Source organism: Lingula anatina, chromosome 3 (assembly GCF_051362555.1).
Source record: "Lingula anatina isolate TDL-2025a chromosome 3, LinAna3.0, whole genome shotgun sequence".
Classification (NCBI taxonomy): Eukaryota; Metazoa; Brachiopoda; class Lingulata; order Lingulida; family Lingulidae; genus Lingula; species Lingula anatina.
Genome location: NC_141769.1, coordinates 9,032,758 through 9,051,831, shown reverse-complemented (window position 1 = coordinate 9,051,831; position 19,074 = coordinate 9,032,758). Strand labels below are relative to the sequence as shown.

The 19,074-nt window shown below is 37.9% G+C and overlaps 2 protein-coding genes across 7 annotated transcripts; one reads left to right on the top strand and one right to left on the bottom strand.

The window, feature by feature from the left end:
- Positions 1-206: 206 nt before the first annotated feature.
- Positions 207-6,923, bottom strand: LOC106176373 (kelch-like protein 26). Of its 5 annotated transcripts, XM_087007856.1 has the most exons (10): positions 6,783-6,923; positions 6,101-6,211; positions 4,025-4,117; positions 3,367-3,696; positions 2,937-3,040; positions 2,489-2,672; positions 2,100-2,215; positions 1,399-1,578; positions 1,013-1,129; positions 207-717 (listed from the first exon to the last, which is right to left on the bottom strand). In XM_087007856.1, the coding sequence occupies exons 4-10, from the start codon at positions 3,615-3,617 to the stop codon at positions 608-610; spliced, it is 1,062 nt and encodes a 353-aa protein (XP_086863982.1). In that variant the 5' UTR covers positions 3,618-3,696; positions 4,025-4,117; positions 6,101-6,211; positions 6,783-6,923; the 3' UTR covers positions 207-607. The 5 variants fall into 5 exon arrangements, with proteins under 5 accessions (XP_086863982.1, XP_086863980.1, XP_086863984.1 ...); XM_087007854.1 differs by having other exon boundaries at positions 3,367-4,117; XM_087007858.1 differs by lacking the exons at positions 6,101-6,211; positions 6,783-6,923 and adding an exon at positions 5,046-5,168.
- LOC106176366 (uncharacterized) lies at positions 4,730-18,990 on the top strand. Of its 2 annotated transcripts, none has more exons than XM_087007852.1 (13): positions 4,730-5,452; positions 11,830-12,717; positions 13,002-13,641; positions 13,945-14,140; positions 14,409-14,540; positions 15,010-15,201; positions 15,448-15,691; positions 16,057-16,192; positions 16,531-17,096; positions 17,471-17,676; positions 18,036-18,144; positions 18,315-18,557; positions 18,730-18,990. In XM_087007852.1, exons 2-13 carry the CDS (start codon positions 11,868-11,870, stop codon positions 18,750-18,752), a joined length of 3,537 nt encoding a protein of 1,178 aa, XP_086863978.1. In that variant the 5' UTR covers positions 4,730-5,452; positions 11,830-11,867; the 3' UTR covers positions 18,753-18,990. The 2 variants fall into 2 exon arrangements, with proteins under 2 accessions (XP_086863978.1, XP_023932863.2); XM_024077095.2 differs by having other exon boundaries at positions 12,999-13,641.
- Positions 18,991-19,074: the final 84 nt, after the last annotated feature.

The window sequence follows — 19,074 nt, the reverse complement described above, 5'->3', positions numbered from 1 at the left end:
TTTTGTCTATGTGTATATTGAATGTTGTAATATTCACAAACGTTATGGTGTATATTACGGAAATGGGCCACACCAGAGAATAGAGCATAGGCCATTAACTTGTAAAGAAATATTACTAGCATTTCATACCGAGTATATACAAAGTTGCTGCATACAAAAAAGATTGGACCAGCAATACGAAGGATAAGGCAATGTCTCAGTTTAATGGAAAAATATTATTAATGTTTATTCACGTTCAATATGATAACCATTTAACAAAGAAAATCAATTATTATTCCACATTTAATGTAAAAACATAAAGAAAAACGATACCCGTGAGCAGAATTACAGCAAACAGTATGTGTTTGCTAATTAATACTTATTTTCAAATTTGGCGTTATTTCAGGCACCAGAAATACTGACATTTAATCTTACTCCTCTTTTATTTCTGAATGCGGGTAAATACATGAATAAATATACGTGGCACACATTACATACATATATATTATTTTTCAATATGAAAATAATCTTATATATTAATTGGAGCAATTTATGTGTTTAATATTCCAATTAAGTTCAACAGAAAGGCAGCATCGTCTGCCACTATCTACACTGTAGGAGTCTCTTTTTACCAAAGAACCCATCTTTCTGTGAGCTTCTTTACGCCTGCGTAAGGATCAGGTGGTTCCGGTTCTGGAGGGAATTTCAGTATGGCACACGTGACATTAGAAAATCCATCTGAAAATAAACATCTTTTTACTGTAAAACATAAAACTGAACGTTATATCTACAAGTCATGATTTTGTTGAGCCTTCCTTTCCTCGAAAAAATATATACAATTTGCGTCACTCATCTCACATAAGAATAATAAAAAACAAAACAAACAAACAAAAACAAACAAACAAACAAACAAAAAAAAAAAAAAAAAAAAAAAAAAAAAACAGTTCCTTACACTGTTAGGCAATTAATCTGTACAGAATTAAATAGTTAAAAATGCATTACTAGGTTGTGTATAAATACCCAGATCCCGTACCTGGCTTAAGTGTGAAGACTTGCTCCCAAGTGTTATTTTCCAGGTCGAACGCCTCCACTGTTTTTACCTCTTCATTAGTCTCTGTGTCGCTACCGCCAATCATGAAAATCTTCTTTCCTGTAAGATCAAGGCATGGATAAGCAGTTGGTAAAACATACGAAAAAAATGTGTACTAAAGACTATTAAACACGCCGTTTATAGAGAAATTGAGTCAATCAACACGTACATGTCATATTCCTGTTCTTGCTATGGTGCCATATCGATAAGACGACTCATACAACTTATACCGGTGTCACAATAGATAAATAAATAAATAAATAAATAAAAGAAATACGAGAAAACTGCAGATCCTTTTCCTATTGCAACACAGATTGTCCGTCACTTACCAAGCACCAAGGAGGCCGCGCTGTGTCTTGGATACGTCATGGGCGGTAGATTGCGCACCCACGGCGTGATCATATCCACGGCGCTCAGCTCTGAGTAGGGCATCCTGAATTTGAATGCTTCCACTGTAGACAATGTCTTCTTCGATAACTTGTCATCCTGCCCTCGGCTGTAGGTGATGCCTATGTAAATTGCAAAGTTCTGCATAAATACCATGATTTTAATGTAAGTGAATTCTACAGTGGACAACTATATGTAGAAAATCCCTTTTTCCCTTATCCCACTCCTCACAAAGATTACCTTCATTAAAGATCGGTTAATTTCGTATGTTTATGCATGGCTTTGTTAAAATTGCGACAGGTGTTCCATTCCTGCTTCTCTGATACAATGGCATTCCTTCGTGAAATATGCCCGCCACTATAAGCCACAAATTAAACTATGTACATGTAGTTATGTATGCTGTGCCTTTAAATTCAGTTCAGGGAAGAAATTTTTAAAACTATGAAAGACTTAAGAACACATTTAACAGAACCCAGTACCTGTATATGTACATGTAACGGCCAGAGCTTTCAGAGTATAATACTACTATACAAGTAGGTATGCTGAATAAAGCTTATGAAATCATACAATTAGTTGAAATGGTTATAATACATAATTCAAGTGTTATATAAACGAAGACTAGGAAAGCGAAATCTTTACAGACCTCCAATAAAGTATAATATCCCATCCACCCCCACCATGCAGTGCCTTTCTAAATTCTGTGTCAGTTTCGGTGGGCAGTCATGGTCCATCTGTCTCCACTTGTCGCGTTCATAAACCCTGAATAATCCAAATTAACACACATAAGTTCAGATCTGTTCCACCGGTGCCAAAGAACAGAAATCGGCTCCACACGCATCATAGGGTTACCAGAGTAAAGAGTGATGCCTTGGGTTTCAAAATCAATTCGCTGCCTAAGATTTTTGTAAAGACATTCGAAAAAAATTATTCGTAAAATCGTAAAAAATTTACAGAATAGTGCTTTGTTATTTTTAGCGATTTTAGAATTGTTCACATTTGAAATCTGGATTGAATCTGAATTAAATGACATACCACATATTTTCGTGTGGCACGTCATTATTCCATCCCCCTGAGCAGTACATCTCCTGGCCCATTGTGGCGCATGCGTGGTTAGCACGTGGTCCTATGAGGCCGGACCCTTTTTCCCACGTCTCGGCCCCAGGCTGGTATACGTCACAGCAGGACGTCGTCCTGCCGTCCGTTTTTTCTCTGCCACCTACAGTTCAGAATGAAAATTTTCTCCTAATAACCGCATTGATTAAAGGCTTTACAGGGACACAAGCATGCTGGAATGCGCATTTTGATGCAGAATAGAAAACTTATATTATAGTTATCTGGACACTTAAATGCACATACTGAATATAAATACTTGCATTTACATGTTTGTTAGTGCGCTAAGAAAAAAAAAATACAAAATACCGTTTAAACAGCAGACGCTCATTCAAAGTGAATACACGTCAACCCGAGTTTCAAGCCGTACCTATAACGTGAATCCTGTCGTCAAACACGAGCGCCTGGTGCATGCACCTAGACTTGAGCATCGGTGGGAAGTTTTCCGACCACTCGTCGAGCACAGGGTCGTATCTGAATATAAATTTAACTTAGATGCTTTTTGGACCAATTGATTTGATAAATGTTTCCCATAAACTTTATATACATGTAACCCTACGTTTAACTGTTCAATAACCTAGAACGTTATGAGAAATACATTTTGCGTGACATTACATGTACTATTACAGTGTATAAGCGCTGAGATTTATTAGCTACCAAATTAAGGTTGAGTTCTTGCGCTAAGTTTTCCAAAGGCAACATTAAAATGGGCTGAAAATGAGAATTGATTTTTCAATTGGTTACTCATTTAAAAAGCAATTAAAAGCCTGTCCAAGTTGCGCAATGCCTTGCTGCGTTACCTTAAAACTCTCTTGGTGTGTCTTCTTACATCAGTGTTATAGCCTCCCGTTATGTACAGTTTATTCTCATGAGATACCACTGCAAAATCTACAAAACTCTTGGTTTGTACCCAGGACTCGGTGATCGCCGAGTTGTCTTTAAACGACGCACATGATTGGTCCAAGACAAACGAGTGCACCAATCCGCTGCCAGAACGGTCAAAAACAAGAAGACGGCTCTCCCACCCGTCTAAATTACTGTCTGTCGTCATGGTATTTGAGGTATTTCAATGTCTGAGAGAAGAGTAACACTCGCTTTCATCCATAAATTATGATTTTCCAAAGATTGATCTAAAAAAAATTACTTCAAATGTTAATCATTTCATCTATATTTGCTATTAGCAGTCATCTGTAGTGCAGAGTGGAAATAATTGCATCGCTTGCGAGAAGTTTTGACAGACCTCAATAAACCGTCGACACGTACTTCTCTTTTGGCACTATAAAAACCATTTAACACTTGCATTGATCCAAAAATCTGCAGGCGGCTCTAATTTCGTAGTGTTTATCACAGAATTGTTAACCACGAAGTAATTTCCTCGTGTGTTTTCCCAGAATATTCGTTTAATTTAAGCAAGCGGTAGGGGTCTATATTCTTCGGTAACGTTATAAAAAATAGAACCTCAGCAACAGCATACTAAAAGCATCCGGGGTATAATGGGCCTGCATCCTTTGCGTGCATTGTATCCTTTGTTGGAGCACATCGCAATTTTTTCTGAAATCAAATAGAAAAGGATGTAATTATTTTTCTTTTGTATGATGGCAATGGGTTATTGTAAGATGGGATATGCAACCATATGTGGCGGTCTTTAAACTGGAAATCATTTCTTTATGTTAAACATATCAATCAAAGTGGAATCATTTCTGCGATGGCTTGAAAACAAGCAACAGAAATTAAGTCATCTATTTCTCAGAAGCACAACAGATGTATAATGTATTTGTATAAGTAAGTTAACTTATAAAGAGGAACAAGCTACATTTGAAGCTCACAGAAATAAAATCCACCTTGTTAAATTAGTTTGAAGTAAAAGCCAGCAATATTTACTTTTCTAGTAGTGTGCATTTCATTTAATTAACCCCTGAATATCAATTCGAATTGCCGCCAAATAAAATATTCATAGTGCCGTATACACTGCTGTATGTTTATCTGTATCGGTAGTATGTTTTAACATATTAAAAGATCTAAGCCCTTTGTCAATGTAAGTAACTTTAATTCAAAGGCGCAAGGTCTGTGCTTAAACCTTGGTCTTGGTCAAAAGATTAATAACGATCGAATTATAGATGCAGTAAAATTTAATCAAGTTGAATTATCCACAAAAATTGAGGAGACCGTTTCTCATGCTACATTTTGCTCCACTGTTTACCAAAAGTCACCCAACCTATTGAACGGTACAATCCCTTCTTTTTGTTTCATCATACTAATCTTACTGAATTATTGTAAAAATCAAGCGACAGGCAGTCAGAAGGAGTTGACTATCTCGGACGCTATCTCGCTACCTTACTCTTTGTGTACAGGTTAACCTATGGACTGCAAGATACTTCACATGCGTACCATACTTGCCTCAACATAAAAGAAACTGTCAATATTCAGATTTCAGAACGAAAACACGTTTTTCGACCAGTTGTAATTACATCTGACTTACCATCAAGTCTTCACCTATGAACTGTCCTGATTTGAAACAAGGAGCTCGCACTCGTCTTTCCTTTAACCTGATCACATTACAACTCTCTGTGTGCTCACAGACAATACACCGTATACTGTGATTGTATCAGAAATCAACAAGACCTATTCAACTGTGCTCATGAAAAATGTATTACCTTAACCGAAAGACAAAAAGCAGTTATTTTAAATGTCACCGCCGTTCGTTATTTAAGGCCAAGCAGGAATCGATCATAACGATTTAATTGGGACCACTTTGAAAAAGCCGGCTCCTTGGTGACACAGTCCTCATGCCATGGTGTAAAAATTAGAAAGGGTTAGTTTTAAAGAACGGATTCATTTGGCTTCATGATTTTGAGCGTTGGACCTACTAGCTTCTCTGAGCCATCTGTAAGTATAGCTGCCACACCTTATGGTGCATTTTTCTATCTTAAAGAAACCTATGTATATAATCACAAATGAAATGCGTGCGTAGTTATGGACTTGTTTCTTCGAGCTGCTCGCGTCCTTATATCTTTAAGGCGGAGAAGGACATCACAGTTGCTAACAGCCATCCAGGGGTAGGCCGTCAGGTACATGTGATACCCGACTCAAGATATTTTAAGTGTGTGACAGATGAAGCAGTGCGCAGATATAAATATTATTCCACTTATGAAAGTATTAATTCACCAGTATTACAAAAAAAATGGTTTATTAGAAAATTTTCGGATCGGGCAATCTATGACCAGTTCATTTTTAGGTAAAAATGGTTCTGTGTTATTGTTTTAGTCTATTAAATGCTAGAAGTATTACATCTGTATTTGCAAATGATTCAGCAACATAAGAAAATCGAAATTTTTCGATCTACATATCAATCACAAAAGCCTTTTGAGCTTAAAGCTTTATGTGCAAATACATTTAGGAGATTGGTTAAACGCTTTTTGTTACATTAATTCAAAAACACAAGATTTGAAGCTTTAGAGGAGAATCCAATTAACATCCAGTAATTGAAAACATGAAACTTAATCAACTCCCTCTCTTATTGAGAAGGTCTCTTACGTTAGACGTGAGTCCGCCTTTTATCTCAAATCGTCACATTGAGTTAAACCCTGTGCAGATCACACCCTGCGGCTCAATGTAATCTGCTGCCCTCTATCGGTATACCGTAGTCTGTAACAGAGAAAAGCAAGCAGACTTACTCTGAAACCCCGGGTGTTTGGTGGCAGAGTATATATACACATGGATATACTGGAGTACGTGTCAGGGAAATGTTTGCCTGTCAAACTAAAACCGAGCCCTTAATCTTTAACTTTGCAACGCTCCATCTTCATTTATCTGGGTATAAGTGATTCTCTAGGTCAAAGTGTTAAAAAAGGCAAATGGTTTATATTTGAACGATGCAGTACGGAAATACTTAAAGGTAATATCAATTACATTTTCGTATAATGATACTTTCACGACTTTGATCATTTCCAATTCTGTTTGCAGAACTCCCTCTTTAATACTGCAAGGGGAAAAATTGCCAGTTACCTGATGTTCACCATATACAAATAAAATTTAACTGATTGAATCCTTATATGATTTATTACAACGCCAATGCCTTGAGACCTGATTAATTTCATGTCGCAGGAACAGCTTTTCAGTAAATCAGATATCATCACATCTTTTCTGTAAATTGGAATTCAACCAGAATCAATTTCTCATTTATATCTTTTACGTTGTGAAAGATGAATACTCTTACCGAGCCGGTGAATCGCTGGTCCAAAATTTATAGTCACTGGTAAAGAATAACCGATTCGGTTGAGATTCGCTAGGCCGTCACTAAGGAGTGCATTCCCGGCTTAAAGTGGGCTTTTAAAGTAGCGCATACTCCACCGATGAGCAAATAGCCACTGTTTACAAAATTTATCAGTCGCTTTTCCTTCAACGGGTCCCATTTTCTCACATATCAACTCCGCTTTATTCATGGTGACACTGTTTAAATTTACCTTTGCTTTAACACACACAAGTCAACCCGATACAAGGGGAGCAGAATGGAAAACGTGGCTATGAAATCGTAATGTGTTTAAACACGGCGTTATTACGGCTCAGTTGCGGTTTTTAGTGTTGCACTTTAAGTCAATTCTTTTTTTTTTAATGTAAAGAAACAGCTTGAGAATAAATTGTCGCGGGAGGAAAGTTACCAGTTACGCAAGAAGACCCAAGCAACAAGTCTTTGGAAGGTAAAATTTGGATAAACTGATTGCTTGTGTGCAAGTTTGACCAGTTTTTATTTCATGAAATCAAAGAAAATCGCTAAAACAGTTGACCTATGGCGCCATTTTGCAATCTTAATCTCCAGGTATAGACAAATTAATTTCCAATAATTTAAGAGTTGAAAACTAAAAACGAAAAAGAAAAAAAAAAGATCAACCAACCACTCTATCATTAAACGACAATAAATAAGAAATTATAAGATAGTGGGTGTGCTTATTAAAAATTCTAACCATTTTGAAAGGATTGTTTCCTTAAAGGGCTTCAATGGCATTTTCGTAAACTCCGTGTCGACTGTGTTTTCAGAACTTTGCTTGTGGTCATGTACACAGGAGTGCTCATCTGTCGCAATTGTAGTTGTATGAGTCCTTGGTTCGATATCGCTCTCGACCCAGTGAACAACCGGATCATAGTTTTAACATAGCAGCCGTTTTAATCATTACAATACAAGTAGAGCTCTGTTTAAGAATGCCATCTTTACACTTTTTAGTGAAAGCATGTAGCTGTAGCAATAATTATTATATATAATTATAAGCAATCATCTTAAGTTTCCCCGATGTTCATAAGACTTCCATACTGTTCAAATATTTTTCGTTGCTATTTCGTTGCTGTTTTAACTGTCGTAGCCCAATTAATAAAATGTGCACCCAGTCAAGAAATAAACCAGCAAAGGTACATTTCGATAACTTTCGATCAGCAGCCATTCCTTCTGCCCTTTTAAATATCATGCTATAATTTCACAGGTCCGGTGGGGTAAATGAGCGCACATGTGCCTATACTTCACTATGGAAGTGTGCGCATGCCCGTGCGTGAGCGCGTCTTTACGTGTGTGTGTGTGTGTTTGTGTGTGTGTGTGCGTGTGCGTGCGTGCTGCGCTGGGGTGTGGTGGTGAAGGCACACATACTACATGTATCAACACATACATCTTACATGTGGCCGGTATATTGTACAGGTGCACGAAATGTCTCATAGTGACAAATAGCTGCCAGTGCAATAGCGTGTATGTTGATACAACGTTCAATACAGTACCTGTACACGTCAATAATAACCCCACGCAATTGATACCGTGTTATCTAACATAACATTTATGTTTCTTTAATCCAACTAAATACCCCAAACTATTACAGCCGAACTCACACGCGACAGGTAGAACGCCAGGACTTTGAGGTCGGAATTGACCAGACACAGTGGTCAGTATAGTCGATTTTACATATCACCGTATGGTTCTGTTCAGCGGGTAGTTAAGGACTAGAGAGAATAATCACACAAAACAGCAGTGAACAAAAGGTAAGTCGAGTCAGAGTCAAGGCGGTGTGTTTTACTACTCAGTGTGCTAAAACAACGGGAAAAAGTCCCAATTTTTAGCATGAGACCCAGTTCGAAAAAAATATACATGTACAACTTCGTAGCTATGGAGTTAGGAGACGCTGTTAGTGGTTGGTATAAGGAGGTGTGTTCCCTAATGCAAATAGCGTTACTTAACTTCTTCATCTCATCTTATAGCTGTTGTAGCTTCTTTGTCATTTTAATTTGACAGAGGGGTACAGTGAACAAGACCCACTTTAAATTTGAAACGAGAATACGAATGAAAAAATATAACAACTTAACTTGTGCGGGGAGAATGCGTACTTTTTTTTTAGTTCTCTGAAACGAGAAATTTGATTGAAGATTGAAAAAAAAACAGTTTTCTCGTCCAAGAGCAAAATCATTAGTTTTTGACTTCAGAATGTGAGATCGTAAACGGCCTCATTAATTATCAATATTGGAAAAGTGATATTGCATCAGTCAATAGTATTTTACCACAACCCATCAACTGGCTCAGAGGTATGAGCTGCTCTATTGAACTGTTCCTCTTGAGTGCTTATTTAGAATCAATTCGTTTTTTGCGTGAGAAATGCAAGATGGCCTTGAGTCAAACCCTTACGCTCTAGCGCTGTTCCATACTTACATCGTATCATGGATGGTATGAACACTTGCGCTTAAAATCATTCTTGTTGCTTTTTGTTTGCATAATAGCATATTAAGAAAAAAATCTATTCAAATTAAAAAGCGACTGAACTCTTGGAAAGCAGTTGCATTAGGAAGTATCAGGATTGTTCTATATACTGATTGAAAACAAGTCTTAGTGGTACACGGTAGGATAAGTAAAGGAGATTCTGAATCATTTTGACATTGTATGCGATGTATGGCCACTACGTGCACTGTTACAATATTCTGCATTATTTTTACTGTCTTTTCTATTTGATTTTGAGTGAAAGTTGTTAGTCAGAGATCTATTTATAAGGAATTCTGGTATTTTTGCGATATACCATGCTATCAATCATGACTGCAATACGAACATAATTAATTCTTTTCTCTTCATGGTAATTTAAAATACGACTTAATATTAACTTAAACAAACAAGCTGTGTTGGTATACTACATACTCTTACTTTCTCAGGCACGGTTGAATTGTAATAAAATGTTGACTCGTTCACAAATGTAACCATTGACAACATCTCCGCGTAATTGATCCGTTAATCAATGGCCACCCAAACCTAACATCACGTTAAACAGCTGTAACTAAACAACTGTGTAGCTGTTAAAAGGTGTCCTGTGAGACTAAGTTTAAATGTTTTCTTCTGTTAAATGAGGTAAGTTATGTTTACACGTTTTTAGGATTGTTTTTTGGTTTTTGTTCTTTGCGTTTCACAAAGACTTGAAAATCTTTGCGCAGTCAGTTTGTTCGCATCAATAAATGGCAGTCTGGCTTGGGTCATCTACTTATGCAACGTCAAGAAGAATGCTTACAAAATTCATTGAAAGCAGTAGGCTTAGATATTCTTGGAAAATTATTCAGATGGCATATATGAGCAAATATTCACGTAAGATAACTTGCTACATGCCAATTGCCAACCATCTGCCATTCAGGCTTACAAGCTTTATACTAAATATGACATCAAAAAGAAACTGCGAACACCGTCTTATACATTATCCACCACACTATCCACAGGGGTGACACACTGCGTCACTGGTGATACAATCATTGTCTTTATTTAGTCATCATAGTGATGTGTTTTAAACCTAACCCCGTTTAATTCTATGGCGAGCATCTAGAAGCTTTAAGCACCTTAGACTGAAACCAAATCATTTTCTTTAAATCGTGTGTTGCACATTCACTGATTGATTGCATTACCTCTTATATTGACCATGAAAGTTGTTTTCTTACACGTGTGTTCTGTTTGTGAGATAGATGTAAATACAGATATAGATGTAGATATAGATGCTATTTTCAGGAGTCACATAATTTTCTAGACACGTTTGAACTGATAATAGATCGCTCCAAATTCTCAGGTATTGGTTATCCTTGAACGCTTTAGATACAGGGGTAAGATCTAAAAGTGAATGGAAATACGTCTTTTTCGTGCTCTTTCGCCCTAAATCTAGACGTGTTGGTAAACATTAGTTTGCCACAAATACAAGACATTTGGTGAACTTTGTGTAAATAGACAATGGAAAGCTCATATGCTAGACAGGTGTGAACGGGATGCCCGAGCATCTGTAAAATGCGTCGTGAAGATTCAAGCGAGTGGTACATGTACCCATACTTATATACATGTATATCCATGTATATGTATTACGTGCCTCAGATTGCTAATCCATGTTACCTAATATGAAATTACGCCCGATAGGAAGTTTGATCATTCTCTATCGGAAAGGAAATTGACTTCCGTTGATATACACAATTTCACAAGTTTTAATGGGAAAGAAAATGGATAGTAACTGCAACTCAATTTACGCGAATTTTCATTGAAATGTCACGTCTTGGGTGTATACTTAAAGCTAATATTAGCGGGAAGCAACGCGCTATGACCTTGTGTCGAAACAAAATTCAAGTTTAAGCTTTTATATGAACGATGTTTATTGTGTTCTGTGTAGAATCACTATTGCTCTGCGTGTCTAGTGGGGTTTGCCTTGGTATTATCCAAAATTTACGCGAAATGGCGATTAATTTAAAACAGACATTGAATCATTAAAATTTATCCAGTGCCTGATAAGAGATTTTAAGACGATGAGAAGTTCCACAAGGATACTCATTAGCAACTGCAAGCAATACCTTTTCTTTAAACAATACATTGCTAGTTCATGTTTACTCCGATTCTTCGAAATTTAATTACTTCAGTATGAGTTGGGACACATCGACGACTGACAGTCAATTTTAATTGTCAATATGTTCAAAGACTGTACGCATAATTGTCACATTTGCCTTGTGTCCTCAATATTTTTCATATTTAAAAACCGTCTGGCTTGAAAAAATTCATTATTAGCCGTTTTGAGATTATTTTAATACTTTGCGTTACTATGTAGTGGATATTCATTTCTTTATGGATGTCACATACCTTTGGGTATCAGAGCAAGTGAAATGCAGAGAACGCGTTAAGATATTAAACAACGAAAAGGTGACGTGATCTCTTCGATTGCCGACAAGGTATCAAAGCCAACAAAGATTTTTTATTGTACTGTAGTTTTATACATCTCTGCTTTTTGTATTTTTAGGAAAATACCTTTCAAAGCTTCTATAATTGAAAATTAATATGGAGGCTAAGGAAGACGATCCACCCGTAGTGACTGATCAGAATGAAAAAACGCCAGACAACCTGGATGCCAATGAAGAATACTATAATGATGATTTTGAGGACGAAGAAGATGGCGGCACCGCGGAGCAGAGAAGTGAAAATGAAAACAAAGGAGAAACTGCAAATAAAGATGAGGTCACCGAGGGTGAAGTGAGTTACAACACCAACCATGTCGATGACAGGGAAGACACAGAGGATCAAGCAAACACGCAGAATGACGAGGTGGAGAGAAAAAGTCTTCGTGGTTGTGAGAGCACGACTGTTAACAAATCAGGTCTACAATCCGACAATATAAGCCCTGGTTCAGACAGTCCGAGTAAGATGGAAAACGGTGGACTTTCTACAGATGAAGACATCCATAGAAATATGGAAACTCCTGCGGACGAGTTTTTTGCCAATATCCCCACAGATGACAGAGACTACAACAGTGATCTTGACGATGACAAGTTTGATAAGGCCGATGAAAAAAATGGCTCACCAAGACGGCTGTCCCCATCAAAGCAGAGGAAAGACGAAGACACCATTTCTATCATGTCCTCTGTGTCCTCTGTTTTTGAGAATGGTAACATTCTAAACGATCTAGACGCAATCGTTGAAACTTTGCAAAATGATAAGGACAAAATCAACTTCGAGGAGACAGCGGAGGATTACAACGGAATGAAAACGAGGCTTCAGTCGGCATCAAGAACCTTGAAAAAATGCGAGAAGTTCTCCAACAAGTTGTCTCGCTCCATAACAACCCTGAGACAATGTCTATCTGATGTCAAGATGAAGGTGAAAGGGGATGCCTTGTCTAGTGAGTCAGCAGGTAAGTGAAGGCATCTCCCATTGTTGAGACAACCTCATGAAAAATAATTGATGAAGTTTCTTTCCGTTAGCGTTTAAAGAACGTTACTAATACGCGATTTGATAAGTGATTTGACGATACAGTCTAACCGCATAGTACGTACTGAACGTAAAAGATAAAAATATTTTATTGTTAAAGGCAGCACAGCAATCTCGTTTTTAAAAACAAAAGTTCACCCTATGCAGCAAAATCGCTCCGTTTTTCACCTCCATTCGCTCAATAATTGACTATTTTTACTCTAGCAGCAAGCAAGGCGAAAGTTGATGCCGCAAAAGCCGTTCTTGCCCAGGCAGCCTTGGACCTCACAGAAGCCATTAAGGCGGCGGCGGAAGCAGAGGTGGTGACAGCCGAGGCGTCGGTCGCGGCAGAAGAGGTAGTGCGCGAGACAAAACACGTCGCTGATGCTTTAAAAGATATGGAAAATGCTCATGAAGAAAGCAATCAAAAAGGAGATGATTCCGACATGGCGAATGGTTTTTCAGACAAAGGCAATAATGGAAGGGCCAGTCCTAATCCAGTTGAAGATGATGCTAGTGGCAAAGAACAGCAGGGCCAGGATTCTCTGCGAGAGATCGGTATAACCTCACAACAAGAGGAAAACATCCATGCTTACGATGAAGTTGAAGGCGAATTCGGTGAGGACAAAAACCCAGACGAAACTCCACGTTCAGAAACTGAAAACGACACAACGCCAAGATCCGACCAGGTGTTGAGTCCAGCACCGGAGGGCACGACTGAGGATGATGATACTCCAAGGAATGCTGGAAACGGTGACCAAGACAGACTAGGGGCTATTACACCGTCACCACGCTCACCTGATCATAGTCGCCCTGTGACACCTGCCATCACGGTGACAGGACCACATGCCATCTTCAACCAATTCACGTAAGCAATTTTCCGTGATAGCATCCCATTTCTCTAGCTTTTTGAATGATTCGTTTCTTTTAATTTGTTTCCATTACCGGGCTCTTTTTACGCTGTTCTTCAATGCTATGCCAAAAGAGTGGGCCTTACAAAAAGTCTTGACTTACAATCAATTGTGAAATGACCCAATATAAAAAAAAAATCAAACTTTATTTTTAAAAAAGTGTGGTTTTTAATTTCTAACTACAGGTGATCACCGGGTACTGCCGTTCTCCATACAAACGAATCCAGGTAGATACATGTAACATGCGCTTTACCTTTCAGATACAAAAGTGATGCAGAAGACTTTAGCCAGGGTGTTTGTTGTATAATGAAAGTGAAAGAGTTTTCGTTAAAAAAAGACGACATACAGTGCTCATGTGCTAATTTCTTAGAAGTGTCGTCTCCACTGGTTGAAAATGAAGAACTTGTAAGCAACATTGTTGAAATCATCTTGTCAGAGGAAATCGATGAATTCAAGGTATTGGCCTGTTCTTCGTTCTTCTAAACAACAATGACTCGCCTTGACATCACTCTCTATTTTGCAAAAAGAAAAAAAAAACTCATGATTTTAACTACATTAAATCAAATTTCTCAGAATGTACGAAAAATTCGTTTATACTAGTACATAGGTAAATTGATGAAATACCTTTTAAACTAAAATTCTATTAAATATGCGTTGTGTGCACGTGCCTCTTTGCCATTGGTTTGTGTTCATACTGTTTGAACACTGCTTTTTTTTTCTCCAGGAGGTGACCATGATCTCTCTCCCCCACTGCGCCCCCAGAGCAATGCCAACGCGAGAACTTGTGATAAAGATTCTGCAGGATACCGCATGGACAGAAGTTCCCAGTGAGGACATGGTGTGTACAGAACACAAGGTAAGCTTTTACAGACCACTGTGTAGGCCGACACAGAGATCCAATGGTGAGAGTAAGGAAGATGGGTGAGAGTAAGGAAGATTTCTCAGAAAATAAATTGCTAGAAATTGTTAAAAATCATATATGGCCTCCATAGACAGTGCGTGGATATCTGCTGTTTGATTAATTCGTTTTAAGCTCATTTTTAAAACTGCATAGAACACTGAAAATACCACTTTCATACAACAACCTTAATAATTTCGGGGTGGGGTGATTACTTAAATTACCTTCATTTGCAGAAATCATGTAAACCTTTGAAACGATCCCTTCGTGGCCATCTTTATCATAGAACTATTGTAAATTTCATAAGAATACATTTACGTCGTCATCATTTTAACTATTGTGCGGAATTCCGAACTATATTAAAACACGCAAACTCTACAGATACACGTTTTCTCGCCAATATGGCTCTAATTTTCATGTACTGTAGGACATCCGATTCCTCGAGGGAAAAGTTGATCATCTATCTAAAACCACGCTGGCAGCAGTGGTGACAAGACCAAAGAGGGACCGTCCCCAAGTGGGCAAAAGAGGCGGCAAGCTGACATCTACTGTGGACAGCAGAATATACATTAACGTCCCCAAGGGTCTGTTCAAATCACCAACACAGGTCTATCTAGAAGTAAGTGAATTCCATAATATTGTATTTGGTTTTTCGAGAGATAAATTCATCAAGCGTAGAAAGTATTTTAGCCCAGATGAAAAAACCATTAAGATCCGAAAATCTGCTTCAGCGACTAGAAAATATCTTGTTTCTTATTTGTTGTTGGTCGAATTCATTTTACACGTAACCGCTGTGAGCTTTAAGATGCCACAATGGTATACAAGACCATGAATGCTAAAAGCGCATGACAACGCTGATTTTCAGGTTCAACCACTAGACGGCGCTTTGATCAGTGACTTCAAATCACGCGCCTGTGAGGACGATGCCTTCATATCTGCCAGTGCAATCATGACCATCAGTTTTCAACACAAGCTAACCCAGCCAGTGCTACTCAATCTGCCCTGTCCCGGGGGTATTAAAAAGAAAAGACCTCAAACCAGTGGCGTCAAGGAGAAACGGTCCGCTCCGACACGTCCAACTACGTCCTTTGGTTTTCGACAGAAACAAGGTATATATATGCATGTTGACATAATATATAAGTATAACCGCTAAAATTATGTACAAATAGGTTTCCAAATGAGTTTGCAAAATCCGTTAAAGATCTAGGTTTGACTGATTAAGGTTTGAAGTTTTTAAACGCGTACTTTTAAGTAATCTGATAATCAGCACTTTAAAAAGGGCGGATTATCAGATCAAAAAACTGTCATATGCCAATTTTACCTCATCAGTTCATTTGAAACGTACAGTTCAAATTCTGCGTATAATAATAACAATAATAATATTTCAAATCATTACTTAAACTTACAATGACCTCCCTCAAGAATGGTTCATTAATTGAGCTTGTTTTCTTTATTTCACCGTGTTTTGTTGCAGATGCGGATGACACTACATTTGTGTATCTCTTAACACAAAACGCACATGGTGGGTGGGTCTTGCGGGCAGACGCTCAGTTGAAACCCTCGACCATCAACGACCAGGTAGCAATTGAATGGGAAGAGACAAAAGAAAGGTAAAAGGAGTGGGGATTATGGTAGATTGCTTTTATGCAGTTATCTTGATTGATCGAGTATATACACATGTAAAAATGGAGACAGATACGACAGCCAAACAAACAGATTAATAGACTGGCAGTTGGGCGGATTGACAGACGAACTGCTATGGAAATATAACATAAAAAAGTACAATTTTTAAAAGAATGAGGAGAAAATATGCAAGAAAAAAATAGATGTATTTAATCGATTCGAGCGTAAGGGCGTTGCCTTTGTTTTAACTTTTATGTACGGTTATAGGCTAAGCATTTCTTAAACTTCAACAATATTTACATTTGTTTTTATTTTTGCCTTTTAGAATCCTCCTTTTACGATGTAAAAAGATGGATAAAAAGGGAATGGTCCCGCGAATAGAAAAGCTTGCCAAGGCAGTGGAATCGTTTCTCTACAAACGCTACGTAAACTTCATCGTGCGACAAAAATCTTCAGAACCAAGAAACATTATAATACATCCAGTTCTGGCGAACAAATCCGAACGTTTCATCAAAAAATACGCCGAAGATGGCTACGACGATGGACCAGTAGGTGATGACGTAGCCGTTCATGAGGGCCAAAGGTTAGAGATTAAATTCCGCGGTAATCTCCAACCCTCACCAGACGACTATCCTGACCTGGAGTTTGTTTACAATACTGCCTTGACCGAACCTATCACATTCAGCATAGCAGAAGTCGAAAAATTTGCTCAAAAAAGTTTGCCAATATATAAAGGATTTATTCAGTTGTGCTGCTTACAGAGTGAGAAGGACAAAAAAGAGGAAGATAAGGATGAGAATGTATTGACGGAAGTATGCGTAACTATTCCCAAACCTGAAACAGAACCACCCGCCGAGGTACGCAGGGCACCACTGGAAATAAGAACCGATGGTATGAGCTTACCTCCAGAAAAGGCCTTTCTGTCGTTAAAAATGTTATCACGTTTGTCTACCTGTCTATCGTTTTTCAAACAAAAAAAAAAAAAAAAAAAAAAAAAAAAAAAAAAAAAAAAAAAAAAAAAAAAAAAAAAAATTGTAACATAAAATCAGTAGCGTTGTTTTCTCTACATGTATTTTAGTTTCTTTCCTATAAATTTTTGTTACAAGCCATTTTTCAACGTTCTTCCTTCATACTGTATTCCGCCCTCAAAGATATAAAAAAATTAAAAAAAAAATCTAAAATAAAAAATTAAAACGTACAGAATCACTAACCATCGGTTGGAATTAAAAACAAAGCTTTATCAAAATATTATGTAAATGTTACAGGACCAGTAAACAACGACACGCTGAGATGGCTGGCATCAGAGCTGGCGACATCTGGCGACGAATGGAAGAAGCTGTCTCATTATCTTCGCATCCCCAGAGCGAGGCTGCAAGCCATACAGAGAAACTGTCAGGGAAAGGGGAACGAGAGTGTCATCTTCGAACTGTTGATGACATGGGTGAAGAAAGTTCCTCGCGCAAAAGACAAGGTAAAAATGCGTGAACGTTTTACCAAACCGTGGATCTAGTTACGGGAATTGAAGCTCCATTTCCCATTTCAAGGCTCAGGCAAAAAAGCCTGAAATCCATTTATCTATTCGTGGCAAATTATAAATATCATTTCAGTTTTAATTACTAATAGCATACTTACCTAAACTTTAATTGTGTCTGCTGTAAATCCTGTAAAGAAAGTTTTAAACTGGCACCTTTAGCGAGGCCATGAGTCAATTACTTACTTGCTAACCAGTTTCATGATTTTTTGTTTTATTCTACTTTTTAAATTACTATTATTTCGGTCAGATATTTTTTAAGAAAAAATAAATAAATTGAAAATATTTTGTGATTATAGGCTACAATACTGTGCTCGGCGTTGTTGCGATGTGGGCGCCTCGACCTGGCAGAAGAAATGAAAGATCACGACATAGATTTTAAAGAGGAACGAGCCAGGAGCGCGAGATGTGAGTCTAATTTACAATAAGCCACTGTAGGCATATAATATAATATTATATGAAAAAATGTTGTTTGCTAGGGAATTAAATGTTAAAAAGCCATCAATGTCAAAAGACATTGTAAAATATCTCCTTTAATTTTTACAACCCAGTCGCTAATATTTCCTATTTACTGTCAGCTGCCTCTCTGGAAAAGAAATTCAAGAGCCTCTCCCGAAGCGAGTCGGTGGTTTCAGAATGGAAGACGGTCGCCTCCAACCTACACCTGACCACGGCTGAGATCCGCGAGATCGAGGAGGACTATGAAGATGAGAACGAGCGTTGTTACCAGGCGCTACAGAAATGGAAAGAGATAGATAGCGGGGCGAATCTTGTAACCTTGGCGGAGACACTGAGAGTGTGTGATTTGGGCGTCGCTGCAGGTAGAACAATCTCATGGGACATTTATTGAAATCTGTTATGATTTTAGAAGCGTTAATTGCCAGCTTGTGTCAAAGCCTTAACTACTAAAATGATGCCAGGAAAACAATGTTGCCTTATTGATTAACACTTCTTTGTCTTAAAGCTCATTTCGATTTCCTTTTTCTTTTACAGATTTAGTAGAGACGACTTCATAAGAATTCTGCTCAGTGGGTAAAGGAGAAATAAGAAGAGAGAAGTTTCGGATCAAACATTTTCAACACAAGCTTAGGAGCACAGAAACTGGGACGGATATCCATACGATCAATGTTGACTAATAACAAAAACAAACTAGTCGCAAAGAAGTCGTATATAGAAGCACTTCTAATCTTTTCATTTTGGTTAAATGCAGATCACCGATAGCCGAATAGTATAAGTGACATTTTACGGGCGTTGGCTAAGAAAACGAAGTCATTTTGCGCCACATGTACATGCGTTATCGCAATAGTCGCATTCACCCACATCTCAACGCAATCGCTA